Source organism: Monodelphis domestica, chromosome 4 (assembly GCF_027887165.1).
Source record: "Monodelphis domestica isolate mMonDom1 chromosome 4, mMonDom1.pri, whole genome shotgun sequence".
Taxonomy (NCBI): domain Eukaryota; kingdom Metazoa; phylum Chordata; class Mammalia; order Didelphimorphia; family Didelphidae; genus Monodelphis; species Monodelphis domestica.
In genome coordinates, this window is record NC_077230.1 from 13,058,867 (window position 1) to 13,081,037 (window position 22,171).

The 22,171-nt window shown below is 39.2% G+C and overlaps 1 protein-coding gene across 3 annotated transcripts in view; it reads left to right on the plus strand.

The window, feature by feature from the left end:
- The window catches only part of CRYZL1 (crystallin zeta like 1), a 50,811-nt gene that overhangs the window by 14,378 nt on the left and 14,262 nt on the right, over positions 1-22,171 (plus strand). For all 3 annotated transcript variants that reach the window (XM_056826057.1, XM_007493262.3, XM_007493261.3), the window contains exons 3-6: positions 1,703-1,780; positions 5,260-5,332; positions 17,566-17,610; positions 18,220-18,288. In XM_056826057.1, coding sequence (XP_056682035.1) covers positions 1,703-1,780; positions 5,260-5,332; positions 17,566-17,610; positions 18,220-18,288 — 265 coding nt within the window. The remainder of the gene's footprint in view (positions 1-1,702; positions 1,781-5,259; positions 5,333-17,565; positions 17,611-18,219; positions 18,289-22,171) is intronic.

Below are 22,171 nucleotides of genomic sequence, written 5' to 3' on the forward strand. Positions count from 1 at the left end.
TAAAAGAATATACAATAAATTCAGCATTGCTTTCAAAGTTGCTCTGCTTCTTCGTGTTTCCTGCTGAACTTTCTTTTCTCCTCTCCTGTGCATTTTTTTAATGTTTCAATGAATTTTTAAAAAGAGAGAGAGAAAGAAAGAAAAATTAATTTTCTATATCCAGTATCTCTAGTACTGAAGTTATCATAGTAGGCTACAATCGTAATAATATAATAGATATTCTACGGTGATTAAGGGGATATCTTCTCATCTTAGGTCCATTTCAACATGGAGTAGGTTAAATAACCATCAAAATGATTACTTTATGGGGGCAGCAGGGTGGCTTAGTGGATTGAGAGCCAGACCTATAGACAGGAGGGTCCTGGGTTCAAATTTGGTCTCAGACATTTCCTAGCTGTGTGACCCTGAGCAACTTCACTTAACCCCCAATATCTAGCCCTTACCTCTCTTCTGCCTCAGAACCAATACACAGTATTGATTCTAAGAGAGAAGTTAAGGTTTTTTTTAATTATTATTTCCTTAAATTACTTTAATGTTTTGTTTAAAATATTACCCATATGAGGTATCATCTTTATAATATGTAAATTACATCAAATGTATTTTAGAGCATTCATTATGTTACAACACTCCTACACATCTAAACAGACCATATTATGGATATTAAGATTAAGGTTTTTCTGGTATATCTGATAAACTACAAATTCTTCTATTTGTTTGAACAATTTATAAGGTAGATTCCATCTTGTATAAAATTTCACAAGAAAGTAGGTTATATGTTTGAAAGGCTGTAGGATATGTTAGTATTTTTCAACAAATGCTATTATTTATGTATAGTGACAAAATATGTGTTGTTTTCAATAATACACTGCTAAACCTTTAACAGTCTCATTCATTCTGCATTTTATATAATCAAGACAAATATAATTTGTGACATTCATCACCCTAAATGTCATCCTGAGCATACTTGACACTTTTTAAAATTTAAGATTTTTAAAAGTAATCTTTGGCTACATATCAAACCAAAAAAAAAAAAGATATTTGTTTTAGTTAGTTTGCATGTATAAACATTCAAGAAAAAATTAGGCTAATTTTTAAAAAATTTCTAATGATAACTATTTAATAAGGAAGATGTCCAATAACTAACTAAACTAGAAATGTTTCTTATTGTATAAATTACATTCAGCCTGAATTATGAAGGATTCATGATGACATGAACTTCTCATATCTGATTTCACTGAGCATGCTAATAACTCCAAGGAAAAGACATAATAATAGCACTTCTCATAAAAACTAAGAATATCCTAAAAGACTGCTTTTGTACTAAGAATTGGAAGATAAAGTATAAACCCATTTTTTAGAATACATGACCTTATTCTCCATAATTTAGTAGGCTAATATTAATCCTAATTTTTACAAAAATTATTGAGTTGTTGTACTCTTGTTATCATGATTTTGTTGCCTATAATATTGTGTTAGTACCAGAAGAATACTTTTTTAAACTTCCCCCCAAAAATTATTTGAGGTAAAATTCTATTATTATCCTTTGAGTCTACACTATTTTGTCTAAGAATTTACATCGTTTTACCAGCAAATGCAATTACTGTTCAATTTTTGATTGTTGTAATGAGTGATTTTCCTTTTCACACTTTAGAAAAGGCTTATGTATACAATTCTCATGCTATTATGTATAAACTTTACTTAGGAAAATCTTCCTGATGTAAAGGATAACTATGTGAAGCTTCAAGTAAAAGCTTGTGCTCTAAGCTGGATAAATACAAAGGTACGTAGTATTCCTTTATTCTAACTAAAACGTAAGTAAAATCTTCATCATTTATAATTTGCTAACAACTGTTTTCCCCGACATTGAATAATTGATCAACAAGACAAATGCAGCCTACTTGAATTTAGGGAAAATATATTTGCATCATTTGCTAGCACAGATGTTCTAAGCAGATTGGACATAATGATCTAAAATTTCAGTCTGTGGCCAACCTCTGGACAATGTACATTGCAAAAGTGCATTCTCTTTCTTGAAAGTTCAGACCCACCATCAAGGGATTATGTCAGTGATATAAATCTAAAGTCAGAATTGAGATGTGCCTAACTTAAAATATTTTCCAGTAGATCTTGATAATGGTGCAATATGTTAAAAACTAGTATTATTATAATTTGATCAGAAATGATGAACTATTAGATCTTGGCTTAAAAATCTGGCTATTTGTATGTGAATAAAGTTGATTAAACTTTATAAATTAATTTTCCAATTACTGATAAAAATCCATATTTTTAATAACTTAACAGATGCCTCCAATGTTACCAATTTTAACTTTTTCTGATCTTGACAACAAGAAAACTATTTATCTCTATTAATTGGGGAAGGGGATCCATTTAGTTTTCTAGTCTATTGAGAGCTTTTTGTATTCTAGCTCTCTTCGAAATGTGGCTCCCCAAACTTTTCATCTGCAAATTTGACAACATGCCATCAGTGAATAAATAAAAAAGCATTTATTAATTGCTTACTGTGTCCCAAACACTATGCTAAGATCTGGGGATAAAAAATATAAAATCAAAACAATCCCTGTCTTCAAGAAGATTACACTTTAGTAGGAGGAAAATACATATAAGGACAAATGTCTTGTTAAGGAAAGACATTTTAGTGTGGGAAGTCACCTGAGACAGGGAATGAGATAACAGGATCGTCCACTGACAGGTTCTTTCTAGAAATTTGGTACTGCTGATTTGCTTACTGTTCTAAGAGGAAGAAGGAAGGTGGAGGAATGACAAGGGAACCTAGTGTCGCTTCAAGGCCAGAGGCATGGGCTTTCGTGGTTAGATTTGGAGGTGGCACCAGCAGAAGAGGTAGGGTAAGGGGGAGAAAATCTATGACTTCATCTAAGACAGTGGTAAAAATGTCAAACAAAATTGGACCAAGCAGAGGCAGGTAGGCGGCTCAGTGGATAGAGAAGCAGGCCTGAAGAAGAAGGTCCTAGATTCAAATCTAGCCCTAAAAAGATACTTCCTAGCTGTGTAGTCCTGGGCAAGTCACTTAACTCCAATTGCCTATCCCTTACTGCTCCCTTACTGCTCTTGTGCCTTGGAACTGATACCTAGTACCTGTTCTAAGATGGAAAGTAAGGATTAAAAAAAAAAAACAGTTTGTAGGGGAAATTTTCTATATTTTTTTTCAATTAAAAAATCCTCTTTTTATCCTTAGAGTTTTGCTGACCACAACTCTAGTTCAAGTCCCTTAACAGCAACTAAGTCTCCAGAATATCTCCTCACTGACTTTGCCACTCCTCTGCTGACTTTTTGCCATCCTCTGGCCAAAGAATGTTCCTTTTGGAAGAAAAAAAAAAGCAAAACTGGAACTTGAGTAGTTTAAGTCATTTTACTTGAGTAGTTGCAAGTCATTTTATGTATGTTATCTTACAACTATCTTATCAGGTATATGCTGTTATAATCCCCATTTTGCAGATGAGGAAACGGATGCTGAAAGAAGTAAAATAACTTGCTCCAAGTCACCTGGCTTGGAGAGTCTGACAACTTTCGGACTCCGATCTTTCTTAGCGCACTGCCAGGGTCCCTTGTCTTCCCCTAAGTGCTCCTCATGCCTTGAACTACGAGAGGGGGGTTCTTGGAATTCCTTCTTATTGGTTCGGACGTATCAGGTCGGAAACAAGTTTCCCTTGTCACTTCCCCCAGCTCCTGAAGGAATAAACTCTCTACTGTGTGAGCTGCCTCCGCGTGGGGCAGGCCGCGGGGATGCCGACATGTCAGGATGGTACCACAATACCCTGCATCGGGGCCAGGTGCCGGGGGCTTCCCAACCCCTTACCTAACGGCTCCTGCTATGGAGCCAGGCTCTGTAACCCTCTGTTGAACGCCATCCAAAAGGTGGCCTGCCCTTGTAGCCATTTTGTCCCTTTGAAGTAGGCGGCGCAGCCTCCCAAAGCTTTACTAGTCAGTCAGTGCCAGTCCGAGGCTTGCCTGCAAAGATCCAGTTTGCCTTCTTGCATTCGAATTTGAATTTCGGAGTAACGTTTCGACCGTGAGGGGCTCCCCCACGGAGGTCTGGCCTGCTCTCCCTCCCGTGGTGAATCTGCCCGGCTGTCTGTACTAGGCTTGGCAGCCCCAGGTAGACGGTGTGCTCTGTTTTTGGTTCCCTTTCTGGAGTAGATTCACAAGAGCCTGAATGACGTTTTTCTTGAACTTTGTCAAGAACGTGTCATTTTTCACATTTACGCTTTTGTCCAGGAATCCCTAGTGCCGTCTCAAAAATCATCTTATTACTCTGTTATGAAAAGGAATCGTATGGAAATGGGCGTCAAGTGCTAACACATGTATAAGCCAGTGGGACTGCTTGTCAGTTCTGGGAGGGGAGGGGAGGAGAGAAGGGGGAGAGAAAATGAATCGTGTCACCGTGGGAAAATATTTTTAAAATAAAAAAAGTAAAAAAAATCAGCTAGCTACTCACTTTTCACATCTGCTTTTCTCTTCTGCGTTCTCAAATTTCATTTGACAGAAGCAATGATAATAATAACAGCAACATCTAATACTTATTTCACTTTAAGCTTTGCCAAACACATTACACATTTTTCAGTTGATCCTGATAATAGCTCCATTGCTATTATCACACCTGTATTATGAGACTATCAAGGCCTAGTAATTTCTTTTTTTTTTAAACCCTCACCTTCCATCTTGGAGTCAATACTGTGTATTGGCTCCAAGCCAGAAGAGCGGTAAGGGCTGGGCCATGGGGGTCAAGTGACTTGCCCAGGGTCACCCAGCTGGGAAGTGTCTGAGGCCAGATTTGAACCTAGAACCTCCCATCTCTAGGCCTGGCTCTCCATCCACTGAGCTACCCAGTTGCCCCCCCCCCCCCCGCCCCCAGTAATTTCTAATGAAAATCACACATTGCGCCTAAAATGTCCCTTCAGAAATGGTAGAATATGCTATGTTTGAACAAAACATTTTCATGAAGTTCTTGTTTTGTTTAAGATAACTTGTTTTAGCATTGACATCTCTTTCTGTATCCCTGTATAGTGATTTATTATCATCTAAAATATTTGTTTTCAAAGCATGTTCTAAAATAATTTCCTCTTGTCTTAATCTGGGATGGGAATGCCTTAATTCTAAAAATGGGGCAAGATATGCTTTTTCTTTAATATGATTTTTTTTTAATTTACCTTCCCCAATTTTGAGGGGATAGACTAGAATTTATTCCAGATGGGGAAGTTCTTAACTATTATTATGATTTAGCTTTTATCAGAAATGAAACTGGAGAAGGAATTTTTTCCTGTTGGGAGAGAAATTGCTGGAGTTGTACTAGAGGGTAAGTATACTGATATAAGTACAAGAAATTATATGTTTTAGAAAAAATTAAAAGTTCATTCAATGAATCTTAGCCAGAGGCCAGTTGATCTGAACAATAGTAGTATAATAGAAGCTTTGTTTATATTGACATCTTCCTGGAGACGTTCCATGCTAATCATTTGCTGGTCATATGTGAAATTGCCTATAGCACTCAGATATAAAATTCTAGGACAGAGAACCTTTTTCTCTTTAATTAATGAAACTTCTTTGTCCTAGCATTTGCCATTTGAAGTCCTATGTACTATGACATAAATACTTTCATGTTTTTACAATTATTCCACGAGTGGTAAAACATAGAATTAAGTAATAGAAGCTTCCCATCAGTCAACAAACATTTATTAATACTTAGAAGTGTGCCAGACCCTATGCTGAGTCCTGGGGATACAAAGAAACTATTATCCTCCCCTTCAAGAAGTTCACATTCCAATGAGAGAAACAACATGCAAACAAGAAGACGTGGAGATCTGTATGCTTTCATATAGCACCCACCGACATGCCTTTTTATTATATGTAGTAAGAGGGAGATGGGTGGCAAGTAAAGGTCTCTTGCAGAAAGTAGATTAAAGCTTAAGCCTTAGGGAAATCAGGGGAGCAAGTAAAAGGGGGTGAAGAGGAAGAGGACTCCAGGACCGAGTGAAAAGGAGGGGATTGCTTGTTGGAAGAACAGCAAGAAGGCCTGTGTTGCTAGACTGTATGTGCGTGGAAGAGGCTCAACGAGACTGGAGGGGTAGGAAGAAGCCAGGTGGTGACGCTAATCGCATCCTCGAAATGGGGAGGCCTTGGCGTTTCTCGAGTAATGAGGCCTGCAATTTAGGGAGATCAGTTGGGCGTCTGCGTAGAAGACGGGCAGGGAGGAGGAAAGACCGGAGGCAGAGAACACCACTAGCAGACGCTTACGTGAAGCGATAAGAAGCTGCGCCTGGTTGGCGGTCATGCCAGTGAGAGAAGGGGCACACACTGGAGATACTGTGGCAGTCGAGACGAGAAGGCAGTTAGGTGCTCCCGGTCTCAGTGTCCTCATCTGTGAAAGGAGCTGGAGAAGGGAATGGCAAAAGCACTCCCCATTCTTGTTAAGAAACCCACCAATGATGTCACAGAGTCAGATACAACTGCAAAGCGACTGAACAACAACGAAGAAACAAGAGGACTTGGGAACAGATTGGATATGCAGGGCGAATTGAAAAGAGAAACTGAGGTAGCACTAAGGGGTGAGCCTGGACTCTCAAGAAATTGATGGTAACCTCAGTAGCAAATAGAGAATTTGGGAAGAGGGCAGAGTTTAAAGAGGAAAGATAATGAGTTATTTTAAAAATATAACAAGTTTGAGATGTCACTGAGAATTCTGAATCCTTTAAATTAATTGTTAGTCAATAAAAATACTTTTAGATAGCAGAGGACGTGGGGCATAATAGTGGATTGCTGGGCTGGGTTTCAGAAAAACCTGAGCTCAGATCTCATCTCAGCTGCTTATAATATGTGACCCTGAATAAGTCACACATCTTTGTACCTTATATAGCTCCTTAGGACAGTAAACCATAACTTATTATATATACTCTGACTCAGAGGAGGAAGTTTCCAAATTAAGACTTCCCTATGTAGACAAAATAACAAATCCTTTCAATATCCACTTATGTATGCCAGCTTTGCTCCCTAGAGAGATGCTATTACTAATATCTTTGGGGGGGTATAAATAAATTGTGTGCCTAAAACTGTATTTTTTTAAGTGACAGAATATTACAGTAGGCATTTCCTGAGGAAAACAGAATCAATAAGCAATTCGGTAACTCAACCAACATTCCTCTTATGTGTTAGAGAGGGCTATAAGAGATGAACAAAACATAGTTCCAGCTTTTGAGGAGTTTACCAATAAAGAAAAAATTTAAATATATAGAAATAACTGAGATGCAAATTAAAAGTTTATATCTTAATGCAGAGTTCTGAGGAAGCAGGGTGTGAAGATGCTGTCAGAGAAGGTGGCAGGCCTTCAAGGATAGGAAAGTTTACAACGGTCAGAAAACTGAGGAGATTGCAGATAAGCAAAAGTAAGAAGGAAGGACAAATTGGGTTTGCATCATTTAGGCGAAGTTTTGTGTGCCCAAAAAAGTAGTTTGTGATAAAACTGAAAAAGTGAGCCAGAAGTCCTGACCAAGAAATTGTGATTTCATTGTATGGCTATGGTGGGAGGCCACATAAAGTTTTTCTAGCATGGGAATGACACGAGAAGAACAGTGTTATTGATCTAGATTTTGTCTTACAATCATCTTTCATCAAAACAATTCAACAAATATATGAAATGCATGTATGATCCAGATCAAACTACCTGCCAACACCTGAAGGGAAGGAGATAAGTGTGATCATATAACTTAGAAAAACTTGTGTGGACATTTTCTTAACATGTAATTAGCAGATTTATTAAATATCTAATATGCACAGAACCCTGTGCTAAGCACAATTGCACATAAAATGTTTAGCTAAAGTATGATCTCTACACATGAATATATGACCATTTTGGAGGGCTAAGACAAAATTAAGTAATGAGACTATCCAATATAATATCATTAATTCCAGAACAGAATTCTTCACAAGGTCCAAGGAAAAGATTGTAATTGATCAGAAGTGTTATAGGACTATCATAAATTCAGAACTGAAATGTGTCTTAGAGACCATAGAGACCAGCCCCTTCCTTTACAGATGAAAAAAACTGAGGCCCAGAATGGGTGACATGGCCAAGACCACATAGGTTGTAAGTGGTAGAGACAGGATTCAAAACCAAAACCTTTATCTCTAAATCTCTCAGTCTTTCATTGAAGCTCCCTGCCTCCCCAGGAATCATGAAAGATTTCTCAGAGGAAGTGGCATTTACGTAAAGTTTCATGAGTTTTAAAGAGTAACTAGGAATTTAGCAAGTGAAGCTCAGTTAGAAAATATTTCATGAATAGAGAATATAATGATAAAGATATAAAGCTGAGAAATCTCAAGGTAATAATATATTATAATATTATAATTTGAAATGTGGAGCCATGGTATGAGCCTCTTGGTATGAGGAGTACTTGGGAAATGTTTAACAAAATAAATAAAAATACAACAGAGATAATATTAATATGTGATTTTCTAAGTTTCTATTTGAATTTGATAACACTGATGTAGAGTATATAGAAGAGATTAATGTCAGTTTAAGGTGGAAAAGTAGAGTGGTTCCAGATTGTAGAAAACCATGGTGGTCAACCAAAGTGTAAATTTTTCTCAATTAACAATAATTAAGGTGTCTACTGACCATTTTGGCATAAATAGGTCTACAAATACATTTAATTTAACAGTGACATAAAGGATACATTGGAGGGGTAAACGTGTTGCAGTTGTCTAGTTAGGTGATAATAGCTGTCTATGCTAAGGTGGGGGCATTTGGAGTAGAGAAGAGAATTTTTACAGAATGTTTTGACAGAAATCAGTGATAACTTAGACATGGCAATTGAATGAGAGGGGACAGGACACCCCCTGGATGAAATTACAAGAAAAAGCAGGTTTAAGGAGAAAGATGATAAGCTTGGTTTGGGGCATAGTTAATTTGAGTAGGACATCCAGATGGATATAGAAATGTCCAGCTAACAGTTGTATCAAAGGAAATAACAGTTTGACCAAACTCTGTCCTGGGGAGGCCGTATCTGTAATACTATGTCTGATTCTGAATGCCATATCTGGAATACTATATCCAATTAGGAATGCAATATATCAAGTCAAGTCAGCAAGACAATAAGGCATTAGAAAATATAGAGAGAAGTGGTGAACTGACTGGAGAATATGTCGCATGATTTATCAAATAAACTGAAGTTTTCAGACTAGCTGAAAACCTAAACAAAGTTTTAAGAGGACATTGTTACTGTCTTTAATTAAGGGGCTGTCAAGTGAAAGAGTGCTTGGCCTCAGAGGACAGAGTAGGAGTAAAAGTTTCCTAGAAGCAAATTTGGGCATAAAGTAAGAAAAACTTAGGTTAGAATTATCCATAAAAGAAAAGGGCTTCCCCAGGAGTCATTTGCAAAGAGAAGCCATGAGAATGAATGAGATGGATGACAAGAAAAAACAGAGTGGAAGATGGAAACCTAGAGAGAATACACACATTGCAGCTAATGCAATCTTGGGCTGCATCAGTAGAAACATGAAGTCCCCAGAATGGGGAAAGTTTTAGTTCCACTATACTCTAGCCTGGTGTAAAAAAAAAATAACAGCGAGCTACACAAGTTCAAAATTCTTCAGATACTTTTGATAGAGGTAATCAAAAGTATCTTCAGTGATGAAGTGAAGCTCAAATGTGAACTTCCCTTCAGGGAAAGGTGCAAGGACCCTAACTAAAGAGACTCTTATTATAAACATAAAATACTTTTTGAAATATATAAGGATAAATAAAGGATTTCTAATTCCAAGGGATTCTAAATCCACCCAAATAAACTCCCTGGTTCCGCAAGGAACTGCTTCTCCTGTGTTTCACAGGCTACACTACTCCCTAATCTGACTAACCCAAATTTATACAAAAAACTACCACTATTATCCTTATAAATCTTAACTTCGCCTTCATATTATAAAATAGCAAAAGCTAGTTGGTTGAGTCTCAACAAGAATCAAGTTAGGACTCTGAGTCTGTAGTTCAAACCAAAGACCAGGTTTTTCTTTGGTCTTCTCAGAGTTAAACAATCTATAAAAACCACAATAGACATCCAATAGTGTTTCCCAAGTTGGGAAAGGAAAACACTGAGCTCCTTCAGATCTTTCCCTCAGACAGAGAGAGGCAAAGATGTTAGTTACCTCCTTCAGCCCTGAGAGTCTCTGCACGTGTCTCTGCCAACTGCCAGAGAGAGAAATGGACATAGAAAAATGGTTATAACTGTCACATCTGAAATCAACACGCTTTCTCAGCCCTGCTTCAAACTCCAGTTACTTCCTATCTCTAAACTAATAAAACAATACTTATTTTCTAATATCATCCTTATATTTACTGTAAGGATGATATTAGAAAATAAGTATGTTCAGTTCTGACTGTTAAATTTTAAGTTGGACTAATGAAACCATGTCCAGAGAAGTATGTCTAGCATGGTTAGAAGAACTCAAAAACCAGAGTATATGAAAATCAGTTGCAGAAACTAAAAAAAAACAAAAACCTTTGTCATAATTTTGGAAGCAATGGAGATCTGGAGTCAGGCTTTGGATTTGACCCTTGCCCTGCCACCCCTGTATAACTGTGAGCATGTCACTTACCCCCCTTCCTACCTCATTTTCCTCATCTGTAAAATAAAGGAATTAGACCAGATGACTTGTGAGGTTCCTTCTAATATTCTTTTGAATCACTTCACTATTTCTCCTTGACTTTGGCATCTAGCCTAAAGAGGCTTCTTTTCCATCCCTTTCCCTGATCTCATTCTTGGCAACTTCAGTATTCATGTTGGCTCTGCTTCTCGTACTCTGACCTCATGATTTCTTGAACTCCTTCAGTTCCTATTACTCTTTACTACTTTAGTCACACCCTAGATTGGATGCCCTATAGTCAACTTTCTCAATATGTTCAAAACAGAATTTTCCATTTTTTCCCCTCAAACCATCCCTCTCCTGGACTTCTCTGTTTCTATCAAGGACATCACCACCTTGTTTTCATCCTCCGTTCCTCACCCTCCCTGACCCTACAAATTCAGTCAATTGCCAGGTATGAATTGTCCATTTAAGGCCCTTTATAACCTGGCCAAACCCTGACTTTCCAAGCATATTATACATTTCTCCCCTGTTAGGATAGGATTTTGGATAAGGGAAACACAAGAGGAAAAAACATAAAAATCGACTTTATTGTTTTGGAAGGGAAAGGAATAAGGGCTTAGGGATTTACTTATGCTTATTCTTACTTAAAACCTAACTAACTATGCTAACTAGGTTACTAAACTAAAAGAACTTAACAAACTGCCCAAATATCACAGCAGGGGTCCAAAACCAGTTAGAGCCAGTTGTTAGATGTCCAAGCAGGCCCTGATGTCCAAGTGACACAGAATGCTGCCAGCAGCCAGATACAGGAACCCTTCCTCAGTTCAGCACAGGGAAATCCTCTTCAGACCTTCCTCTTGACTTCCTCAGGAGACCAGAAGAAAAGTCCGTTGGGGCAAGATGGAATCTCCCCAGATCCTCCCCTCAGGCTCCCATGTGGCCCCTGTCAATCACACCTAGGTTTGCACTTTTCAGTTTTTGCACCGCTTTGCAAATTACAAACCTTTCCATCCTTTATCACACCCCTTAATGCACTCTTTGGTCTAGCCAAACGGCCTTACTGTTGCTTCTATTTGACATTACATCTCCTTTTCCTTTACAGGCTATCTTCCATGCTCCTCCTCACCTCTACCTCGTAGAATCCCTAGTTTCTAGGTAAAGCTTTTCTTGATTAGACCAGCCGTCAGTGCCTTTTCCCCAGATTACCTTCTAAAAGCACATGTTGTTTCTGTCAGGGATAGGGTTTATTTCACTTTTGTCTTTGTATCGCCGGGACCCAGCCATAGTCTGGCACATAGTAAGTGCTTAATATCTGCTTATGGATCACTCAGTGCTTCTCAGTCCTCTCCTTCCTTGCGTCCATGACACTGCACTCTCATAGTTCTCTGAATCTCTTCTCTTTTACTGGTTCTTCATCTGCTTTCGGTCCCTAAAATGTGTCTGTCCCCTAATAGTCTGCCTTTGTCCCTCTTCTCTTGATAGACTCTCCTTGGTAAGTTCGACTCGTTTTACCACTTCTTCTTCCTTCTCTCCCTTCAGCCTCTCTAGAGCGGCAGGTTTGAATCTTCAAGTCCTCCTTGCACTTGGGTGGCCTGACAGCCCTCCAGATTCAAGCTGGCTAAAGCAGAATTGATTCTTTCCCTCAAACTCCTGCCTCTCTTCCCAATTCCTCGATTTCTGTTTTTGTGACAACCTTCTTCTCAAACGCTAGGCTCGTAACCGCCTTGGAGTCATGTTTTACTTCTTCCTAACAGTATCTAGTTCTGTCAATTCTATATATTTCCTGTCTGTCTCCTACTCTCAACTCCCAGCCTTTGTTCAGGCCCTTATCTTCTTTACTTCTAACCAGTCATTCTCAGCATTTAATTTTCAATTCATTTCTCTGCTCTGAAACCTTCAAAAGCTTTCTTTTGCCTTTTTTTTTTTGCATAAAATATGAACTCCTGACATAGCACTAAGAAGACTTAACGTCTTCCACGTTCCGATTCCAAGCTGTCTGGCGCTCTTTCTCCTGTATTCTCCTTCACATACATTACAACTAATCCTTTCTTGCTAACCAAAGTGGACTATTCTCTATCCCCTCGCTTCTTCCTTTTCTTGACACCACACTTTCCATCACACCATCTCCCCGGGCCTAGAATTGGTTCCCTCCTTTCTCCCTTGCCCTGCAGGCTTCATTGATAAAATGCTTTCTTTCCTTGAAGCTTCAGAGGGAATGCATGCAGGAGATTCTTATCTCCTCTGTGAAACCTGTTCTGCCTTTCTCCTCCCATGAAAATGATCCTTCATTCCCTTCTCTTATTTCTCTCAGTACTTTCACTTTGTACTTGCTTTGCTTTTCTTTGCATCACCCTTATTTGCGTTGTCTTTGTATCCCAGTGCCTAGCCCTGTGCCTGCAAACAACAGACTATCGATATGTCACAAGTTAATGGACCGTTCTGAGGCAGCCAGGCAGCACAGGGCATAGAAATGCATTGGAGTTCGGAAAGGCCTGATCTTGAATCTTGCCTCCGAAGCTTACCAGCAGCGAGATTCTGGAGACGTCACCTAACCTCTCTTCCTGTTTTGTCATCTATAAAGCGATAAAAACAGTAGCGCCTGTATAGGGATCAAGTGAGACGACATCTAAATCACGCGGTATAAATTCTAGCTAATGCATTTGGATATTACATACCGGATTTATTGAGTCGTAGTTTACTCTAGTTTCATGTTCTCGCCTTTCTTCTGCTTATCCTTTAGAAAAGGCGCCATTAAAAAAGTGAATCCGTCAGATTGGCAGGAAGGGAGAGAAAAGAGCTACCTCGGATCAGTCAGTAAACTGAAGTTGGAACTCTCTAATAGGGAAAAGCAGAAGGAGAATGAAAGAAGCTGGCGTGTACAGGGTACTTGAGACCAGGAAGAGTGGTTGAACTCTTCCTGCTTGCCACTAGGAAAGTGCCCAAAATGTGGAAGTGAATTCTAAAGCCTGGGGGCTGCAGGGATTCTTAACCTTTCTTGTAGTGTGGACGCATTGGCAACCTGGTGAAGCCTGTGGATCCCTTCTCAGACTAAGCTTTTAGGCCTTTATTCTTCACTGAAAGACTTTTCAGTCAGATGTTTGTGAAAATACAGATGATATTTTCTTACCGTACAAGTTTTATATGGGCCCTTCGAAATCTACCTATGGGTACCTCTGTTCTAGAGCCAGTCCAGGCTCTCATTGCCAAATGTCTAATTTCCCAGGACCCCCACTCTTATTCTTGCTGTTCTCCATAATTGTTGTACCTCTGAGATCCAGAACACTGAAATTTCTCTCTCTGACTACAATCCTCCTCCTTTCTCTGTGCTCTCTTGCAATCCATAGACTCAGAGCTTCATTCACTATCTAGGCCAAAGGTGTCAGACACATGGCCTAAACCAAATTCCACTTAAACTGGGGTCCACTTTATATTAGTAATTGATTGTACAGAACATTTCTTTTAAAATAGCAACAAGTATTGTAGCTCCGTTGATTAAGCGCCAGGCCTAGAGCTGAAAGGTCCCGGGTTCAAATCTGGCCTCAGATACTTCCTATCTGTGTGACCCAGGGCAAGTCACTTAACCCCCATTGCCTCGCCCTTACAATTCTTTTGCCTCAGAACCAGTACACAGTATCGATTCTAAGGCAGAAGGTGAGGGTTTTTAAGTAAATAAATAAAAATTAAAACAGCAACAAGAAACACTCTAGAATCTGGTATTCATAACACCATGTAGTCAATTGCCGGATGGTAACACATGCTCTGCTGTGGGATGCTGTGATGTTGTTTGTGGAAGCCGACCATCCCTGCTACTAGCTTCCAGCTCTGTTATTATATAGGAAGATGAGTCTCATAAGATGCGTATTTGTTTAAAGATAGGCTTCCTCTTCCCTGCTAATCATTGCAGTTGCAAAGCTTCCATAGTCCTTGAATGAAGAGATTAATCCATCAAAAAAGTAAACTAAACGCCAATGAATCTGAAAGAACTGTTTTTTATAGTTTAGCCCAAATCAGATTAAAATGGAACGTGGCAATATTAGACAAAATAAATTAAACTGTGGCTCATGGCGTCAGTATGCACCCACAGGTGTCCTTCCTGCTGTTTAAAGGCCTCCGCTTCTACTTGCGTTTGCCAACACTGATCTACTTCAACCCCCTCACTGGACAGATGAGACCACGGAGGCCCAAGGGAACAGGCAGAGGCAGGAGGAGAATCCATGTTGTCCGATTTTTGAGCCACTCTTCTGACCCTGCTTTCCTTCCTCGTCCGTTCTCGCCCTCTGGCTCTGGGATCCCGTGCCTACTTATCCTCTCAGCGTTGTGCCAGGCCACAAACCCGTCTGCTTCTGCTTGTGCTGCTGAACTTGCTCTCGTGGAAGTCTCAGCGGTAGCCACGCCAACTAGATCCTTTGCAGATTTCTATTCTCCGGCTATCTCGGAGCCATTCTGCTAAACTACAGTTCCTTTTTCCTGACTTTCCCACAACCGCTATTCCAAACCTTCTCGACAACAGTGTTCCCCTTCTTTCTCCTAAAGGACATTGACTGTGAACTCTCACCTGTCCAGTTTGAGAAATTGTACGAATTCGGTAGTCCCCTATCTGCCGGAAAGTTTGGTTTAATTTATCGTTAATGTATAATGCAGGGTATTTTGCTTAGGGAGAAAGATGTCCAGATTGTGACTGCCCCAAACAGATTCCAGGTAACCTTTATGGGAAGGTGAGCATTGGGACTCACCCAAATTGCCATCCCAGCTTCTTGGGCATCTCCCTCCTTCCTAGGGAAGAGTGGATGCTAGCAGTCATTAAAGAGGAGCCCACCCTTAGAGGACTCTGCAGCCTCATCGCTTTATGGGTTAGGGTGGGCAGGCAGTCGTGGAAGCAAGGCAAGACATTGTTTAAAGCTTTCACCCCCCTTAAACCATTTGCCCAGGAGAGCCTTTCTGTCCTCTACCTAATGGCTTTTCCTAGGATTTTTTAAAGGTTTTTAGAGAATATACTTTTTCTCATTATTCTTAATTTTACTAAAAAGAGGGTTTTTTATGTGCTTCCATGTTCTTTCTTTTTCTGTATCCCAGTGCTTTACATCACTCCCTATTCTCTCCTGCTTCTCCCCATTTTCTGACTAGAGGTGACTTAATATTACTATTCTCTGATCCATTCTCCACTCCACTGACAAAGTGCCCCTGCCCAAGTCATCTACTCAGTAACCTCCAATGGCTCCCTATGCCTCAAGGATCAAATAAAGCCCTCTTCTGGCATTTAAAGCCCTCCAGCATGGCTCCCTCATACTTTCCTAGGATCTCTGCACTTTATTCCCATCTACAGAAGTGTTCCTTCCTTTAGGCATTCTACTTCCCCCTTTAGTGGCATTTTTGCAATGAATTTTTTGTCCCTTTTCTATAGTAGTCTCCCTCCACCAGCACCTCTTGGCTTCCCTGGCCACATCTCACCTCCACCCCTTGTCTCCTCTGAATCTTTATATATGTTCAGTACCTGGTGATTTAGAGGTCGACAAATACTGAGTTTAACAAATGGGATCATTCTCTTGTCTTGTCCTCAGTCTCCCCATATCCATTAGCTGCTTCCCTGCTGGGTCTGATTGCGTCATTCTCCCTCTCAGAAGTCTTCAACACTCTCTTCTCAGTAACTATTAAATCCCTATTATGTGCCAGCTGCAGTACTAAGGGCTAAGACAGTCCCTGCCCTCCAGACGCTTACAAGTCAGCATCCAAAAGGAACCTGAAAAGTAAGGCACGGGAGGGTGTCGTGGGAGGCGGAGAAGCCTAACGTGGTGCTGCCAGCTGAAAAGAGAGGAGACAGGTTTATCCCGGCTCTCTCCTTAATGGAGGTTTGTATTCAAGACCCCACCCTGAATCAGATTCAGAGAGGGCCAAGCCTGATGAGATCTTCTAAGTGACTGACTTCTCTGGGATGGTGGAGATGTCAGGCTTTTTAGTCAGGTCTTGACTCCTCCTCATTCACCTTGTGTGTAGATGGAATTGATCGATTCTGGTCCTCCAAACATACGGTCCTTGCTGTTCTCTGTGCTGAGCAACTCCTCCCCACCTGTCTTCACCTATTCAATTCCTGCCAGTCTTTTTTAAGCCCCACTCAAATGCCACGTCCTCCGGAAATCTTCCCGGAACCCCTTGCGCTTGATTTTATATCATTTTATTTTATACTTGTTTTATATAATGACTTTTAATGTTGTACATTATCGCTCTCTTTATTAGTGTCTCACAGATTTACTTAACTGTTAAGCCCTTTGAGGAATGAAATTTATCCAAGATTTTAATCTCTTCCAGTGTTTTACAGTGTTGTGGGCACTGAAGTATTTGATAAATGTTTGTTGATTACCAGCCAGTTAAACAGGATTATGCAAATAAGCTAAATATAATTCCAGAGGCTTTCGATGTGACCTAGTTATGGTATTTACTTTCTGCTAAGCCACTGCTTACAGGCAGACCCCGAACTTGCTATCAAGTTTCAAAATGTTTGAACAACTTCAGAACCTGGAAAAGTAAGCCCTGCTTACTTTTGACCTACATAAAACCAATCCATATTCTTTTCTTGAGAAACTGAGACTTGAGTCTTGGAGGAGTGGGCCTGGGATTGTCCTGGGAAGTTCAACAGTTTGCTTTTTCATACAGTAAACCCTTTATTATTTTTGTTCTTCAAAGTGAGGCAGGAAAGGAAGCTTAGGGCTTTAGGGTTGGAAGACTTTACATTAGCCCAAAGGACTAAGGAACATATTGGCTCGGACAGAAGCCTACAAGTAGTTAGTAGTCAGTCATGTCTTGAAATTGTAGTATAAACTTGCCAGTATACCTTATGACAATTAGGTAATATGTATAAACAAGGAATAGGTTGAATCTGAATGATTTGAATGGCTTAACAGATAAAAATAATTATATTTACCATTGTGTATTAATGTTTTTCATTCCACTTTTCTCAAGTTGGAAGCAAAGTATCATTCTTTCATCCAGATGATGAAGTAGTAGGTAAGTTTCTATTCATAATCCTATTTTCCTATTGTTCTCCTAAAGTATTTTTTCTGATTTTTAAAATTCAGTCTGTTATTCATGTTGTGGAAAGAACTAAAGTTTTTGAAAAAGACACTTAAAAATATACACTCCTGTATCATCAATCCCATCCCTGTTCTGATTAGGCCCCACTGTGTGGAATGTGAAACCGAGCTAGACATTGGCAGGGAAGTAAATTAAGATAATTCCATTCAAAGATAACCATCTTTACGATATTTAGAACATCCATTTTGCAAACCAGATATTGAGTCCTTTGGGTGGTTTTTTCCCCCCTGACCCACATAGACACAGAGCCTCTCACTGCAAAAACCTTTACATAAGAAAATAAAAAATACTTAACATAAGAAATTTTTTAAAAAGAGTAAAATATCCATTATTACCTCTTTTTTTTTAAGTAAAGTCTCCCTTGTCAATGACTCATGACCTCAATAGCAAATCTTTAGAACAAAAATGAAACCTTTGGTAAAAATTAATTCATGCTAAAATTTCATTTAAAAGAAAAGAATTCTTGGCAATGAACATTGAATTTAAGTGTGCTTTTCTAATTTACCTTTTTTTTTTTTTAAGGAATTTTACCACTGGATTCTGAAGAATCTGGTCTCTGTGAAATTGTTAGAATACATGAGCATTACTTGGGTATGTTACAATTCAGCCTTTTCTAAGGTTATATTAATCTTGTCTTCACTTGTATGTAATAGGTTATTATTAACTCTCTTTTCATTATATCTACTCAGTAAACCCTTAAGGAATGAAATATTTAATCCATGAAATATATATTTTGATTAAACTTTGTGAAAAACCTTTAAATTTTACTTTTTTGGACCATTTAATTCTTCATTTTCTACATTTTTTTTTGACATTTAATATACACAGACCCTGGGCAAGTCACTTGACCCCCATTACCTAGCCCTTACCACTCTTCTGCCTTAGAACCAATACATAGTATTAATTCTAAGACAGAAGGTAAAGACTTTAAAAAAATTTTTAATATAGACAGTGGGCTTTTGATCTCTTTTCCTGAGGTAATTTAAATAAAAAAGTAAAATTGACACCAAACATTGGCATATCTGAAATTGGGAAAAATGGCTGACCCCCCCAGAGAGTTATAAAACTGTGTATACCCTTAGATTCAGAAAATACCATTGCTGGATCTATTTCCCAAAGAGATCTGGGGGAAAAAGAAAAGCACCCATATGGTCCAAAATATTCATAACAGCTCTCTCTGTGGTGGCAAAGAACTGGAAATTGAGGGGATACCCAACAATTGGGAAATGGCTAAACAAATTGTGGTAGATGATGGTGATGGAATACTACTGTGCCATACAAAACAATGAACAGGCTGATTTTTCAAAAACTTGGAAAGGACTTCATGGGATAATGATAAGTGAAATAAGCAGGACCAAGAGAATATTATACACAACTACGGATTTAATAATTGAAGAATAATTTGTGAATGTTCCCTCCAGAGAATTAACTGAAAAATGGAAACATGAAAGACATTATATGTAGATATATCCATATAATCTATTTCCTGTGTTGTGCCTTCCATGATGCAGGAATAGAGGGGCTGAGACGCCCAAATAAATCCTATTAATTTAAAAAAATTGTTAAGTAACATACATACTAATCCTTGACTTCCATTGATAATATACTTGAATCTACTGATTCAATTTACTTTTTAAATAAAAATTAATTAGGGGGCAGCTAGGTGATTCAACAGACTAAGACCTAGATGGGAGGTCCTCAGTTCAGATCTGGCATCAGAAACTTCCTAGCTGTGTGACCCTGAGCAGATCACTTAACCTCTGTCGCCCTACTGCTTACACAGTATTGATTGTAACAGTAAGAGTTTTAAATAAATAAAAATGATTTCCTTTTAAATGTTTAAGCCCTTCGGTCGATTACTTATTTGATATTTTACCTCCTAATTGTTTAAATAAAAATTAAAATATTGTCAGATAGCCGTCTTTGAGGACCTGCTTTTAAAGTTCTTTGCTTTACTACAGAGAGTAACCATTTCCTTTGTAATTTTGTTCACATTTTTCGTTTGCTTAAATGGGCCTTTTTTTAAATAGTGAAAAAAAAAACAAAATTGAACTGCTCACCTTTTGGAATTGATACACATTTCAAATGGGGAGTGCAAATTATATGTTGCTGTTCTCAGAATTTTCAGGAAGTGTTTTATGATGATTTCAACAAGAGAAAAACATAGAATTTTAATTTCAAAATTAAATCCACAATTTAAAAATGTTTCTACAGCTATTATCAAACCATGGACATATTAAACACACACAGATTCCTACAAACTGGAGTCCTACATGTAGGCATTATACCTAGTAATATAGCCCAAATGCTTATTCCTATATATCCCTTAATAGATGACAGTTTTGGGGGCAGCTGGGTAGCTCAGTGGATTGAGAGCCAGGCCTAGAGACGGGAGGTCCTGGGTTCAAATGTGACCTCAGACACTTCCCAGCTGTGTGACCCTGGGCAAGTCACTTGACTCCCATTGCCTAGCCCTTACCGCTCTTCTGCCTTGGAGCCAATACACAGTATTGACTCTAAGACGGAAGGTAAGGGTTAAAAAAAAATAGATGACAGTTTCTCAGTCCCTTGGCAATAAAAAACCTTAGTTCATCAAATATGTATTCATTCTGCATTTAGAAAGAAAGAATAGCCAGTAGCCATGTTACAAGAAGGTATATGTGCTTTCTTTATAGAACAACTTTGGGTATTTGATAGAAGTATTAGGTTTTTTCATCCATATTCTTCTGAATGCTAAGTGTGTTTCTGAGGGGCATATTTAGTTACAGATTACAGCTGTTTTAATTAGAAGTTTATACAATATGGTAAAATGGAAAGAGTACTGATTTTTGTTTTAATTAAAAAAAAAAAAAACCCTCACCTTCCATCTTGTAGTCAATACTGTGTATTGGCTCCAAGGCAGAAGAGTGGTAAGGGCTGGGCCATGGGGGTCAAGTGACTTGCCCAGGGTCACACAGCTGGGAAGTGTCTGAGGCCAGATTTGAACCCAGGACCTCCCATCTCTAGGCCTGACTCTCAATCCACTGAGCTACCCAGCTGCCCCCAAGAGTACTGATTTTAAAAGAGAGAGCCTGGGTTCAAATCCTAGCTCTTTACTATCTTTGTGAATTTGGGGCAAGTTAAAAGAAAATCTGTTTCTTCATTTGTAAAATGGTATCAACCTCTTAGATCTAGCTCTAAATCCTATGATTTTCTGTTATATTGGTATAGAAAAAAATTAATATTTAATAAGATAGGAATTTTTCATTATTTCTGAATTAATTATAATTACATATAATGGACTAGATGAAAGGTAAAATTAATTTCATTATACAGATTCCTGCCCATATTCAGGCAAGGCAGTAGCCTCGTAAAATTGCTTTATGGTGTCTTTTTGGATTTGGATTCTAGGATGGGAACCTAGAACAGGTTCACAAGGCAATAAACAAAACAGTTATGGGTGTGCCTTGTTTTAAAGAAATAATATGCCAAAATTTGCCATAACAATTCACAAAATATGTCATTCATTCAAAATCTATTATCTGAAGATTTACAACTATTGACATGTCAGTTCTGAGTCATTTTGTTTTCTGCTCAATGTTTAATAATGGATTATTTCCTTCCACAATTAACTCAAATGTGTCCGTTGCCCTATAGTATAACAAGTGCTGGCTCCCTAGTCAGGGAACCTTAGGAAGGCGCTGTCTGCTGACCGTTAGGTACTGGCCATTCCCAAATCACAGTGACCAAAGGATCCCCTGGGCTGCTGTACGTCACCTCGCTGCCCTTCACAACGTTTCATTGGCTCTCCACTAGGGACAACGCGTTTTACTTGTGGGTTGTTGCTGATGTTTCTCGTTATTATCCGAGAAGACCCTAAAAGGTTATCGTCTGTTCCAAACTCTTTCTTACCGTCAAGCCATTTTCTAGGCATTTTTAAGACACAAATACCTGCCTCCCAGCCCTCCTCAGTCACTTGTTGGCAGTGTGCACACGCACATAGTTTGCCCTTGAGTGGAATAAAAATGGCCACCTACCGCTTATTGCGAATTAAGAATTTGGAGTCAGAAAGTAGGAGCAAAAGAGGCAGCCCTTTATTTCTCTCATGAAAAGGGCCCTTCAGAGGGCCACAGAAGAGCAAGTTGACACGGTGCAAGCCGGCAATAGACACGCATTCCTTTCCAGAAGACCCTTCCTCCGCCGTGAGCCCCCGCCCCCCCCCGCCCCCCCCCCCCCCCCCCCCCCGAGCTTTGGCTTACCGTCTACAATACCTCGTACTCCAGCCAGGTTCGGGGGCAGAAGGCGTGGCCCATCGGCATCCTTCGGAGAGAAGGGGGGCGCCGAGTTGTTCACTGCCTGTAAATGAGGGCCTTCTGCCCTTGTCACTCTTTCCCAGGCTTTAGAGGCCACCAGCCGTCTTTAGAACTCAAAACCAGCCAGCGGGGCTGATTGGAGGGTGAGGGGAGCTTTCAGCCTTCTCCCAGGGATCGGGGAG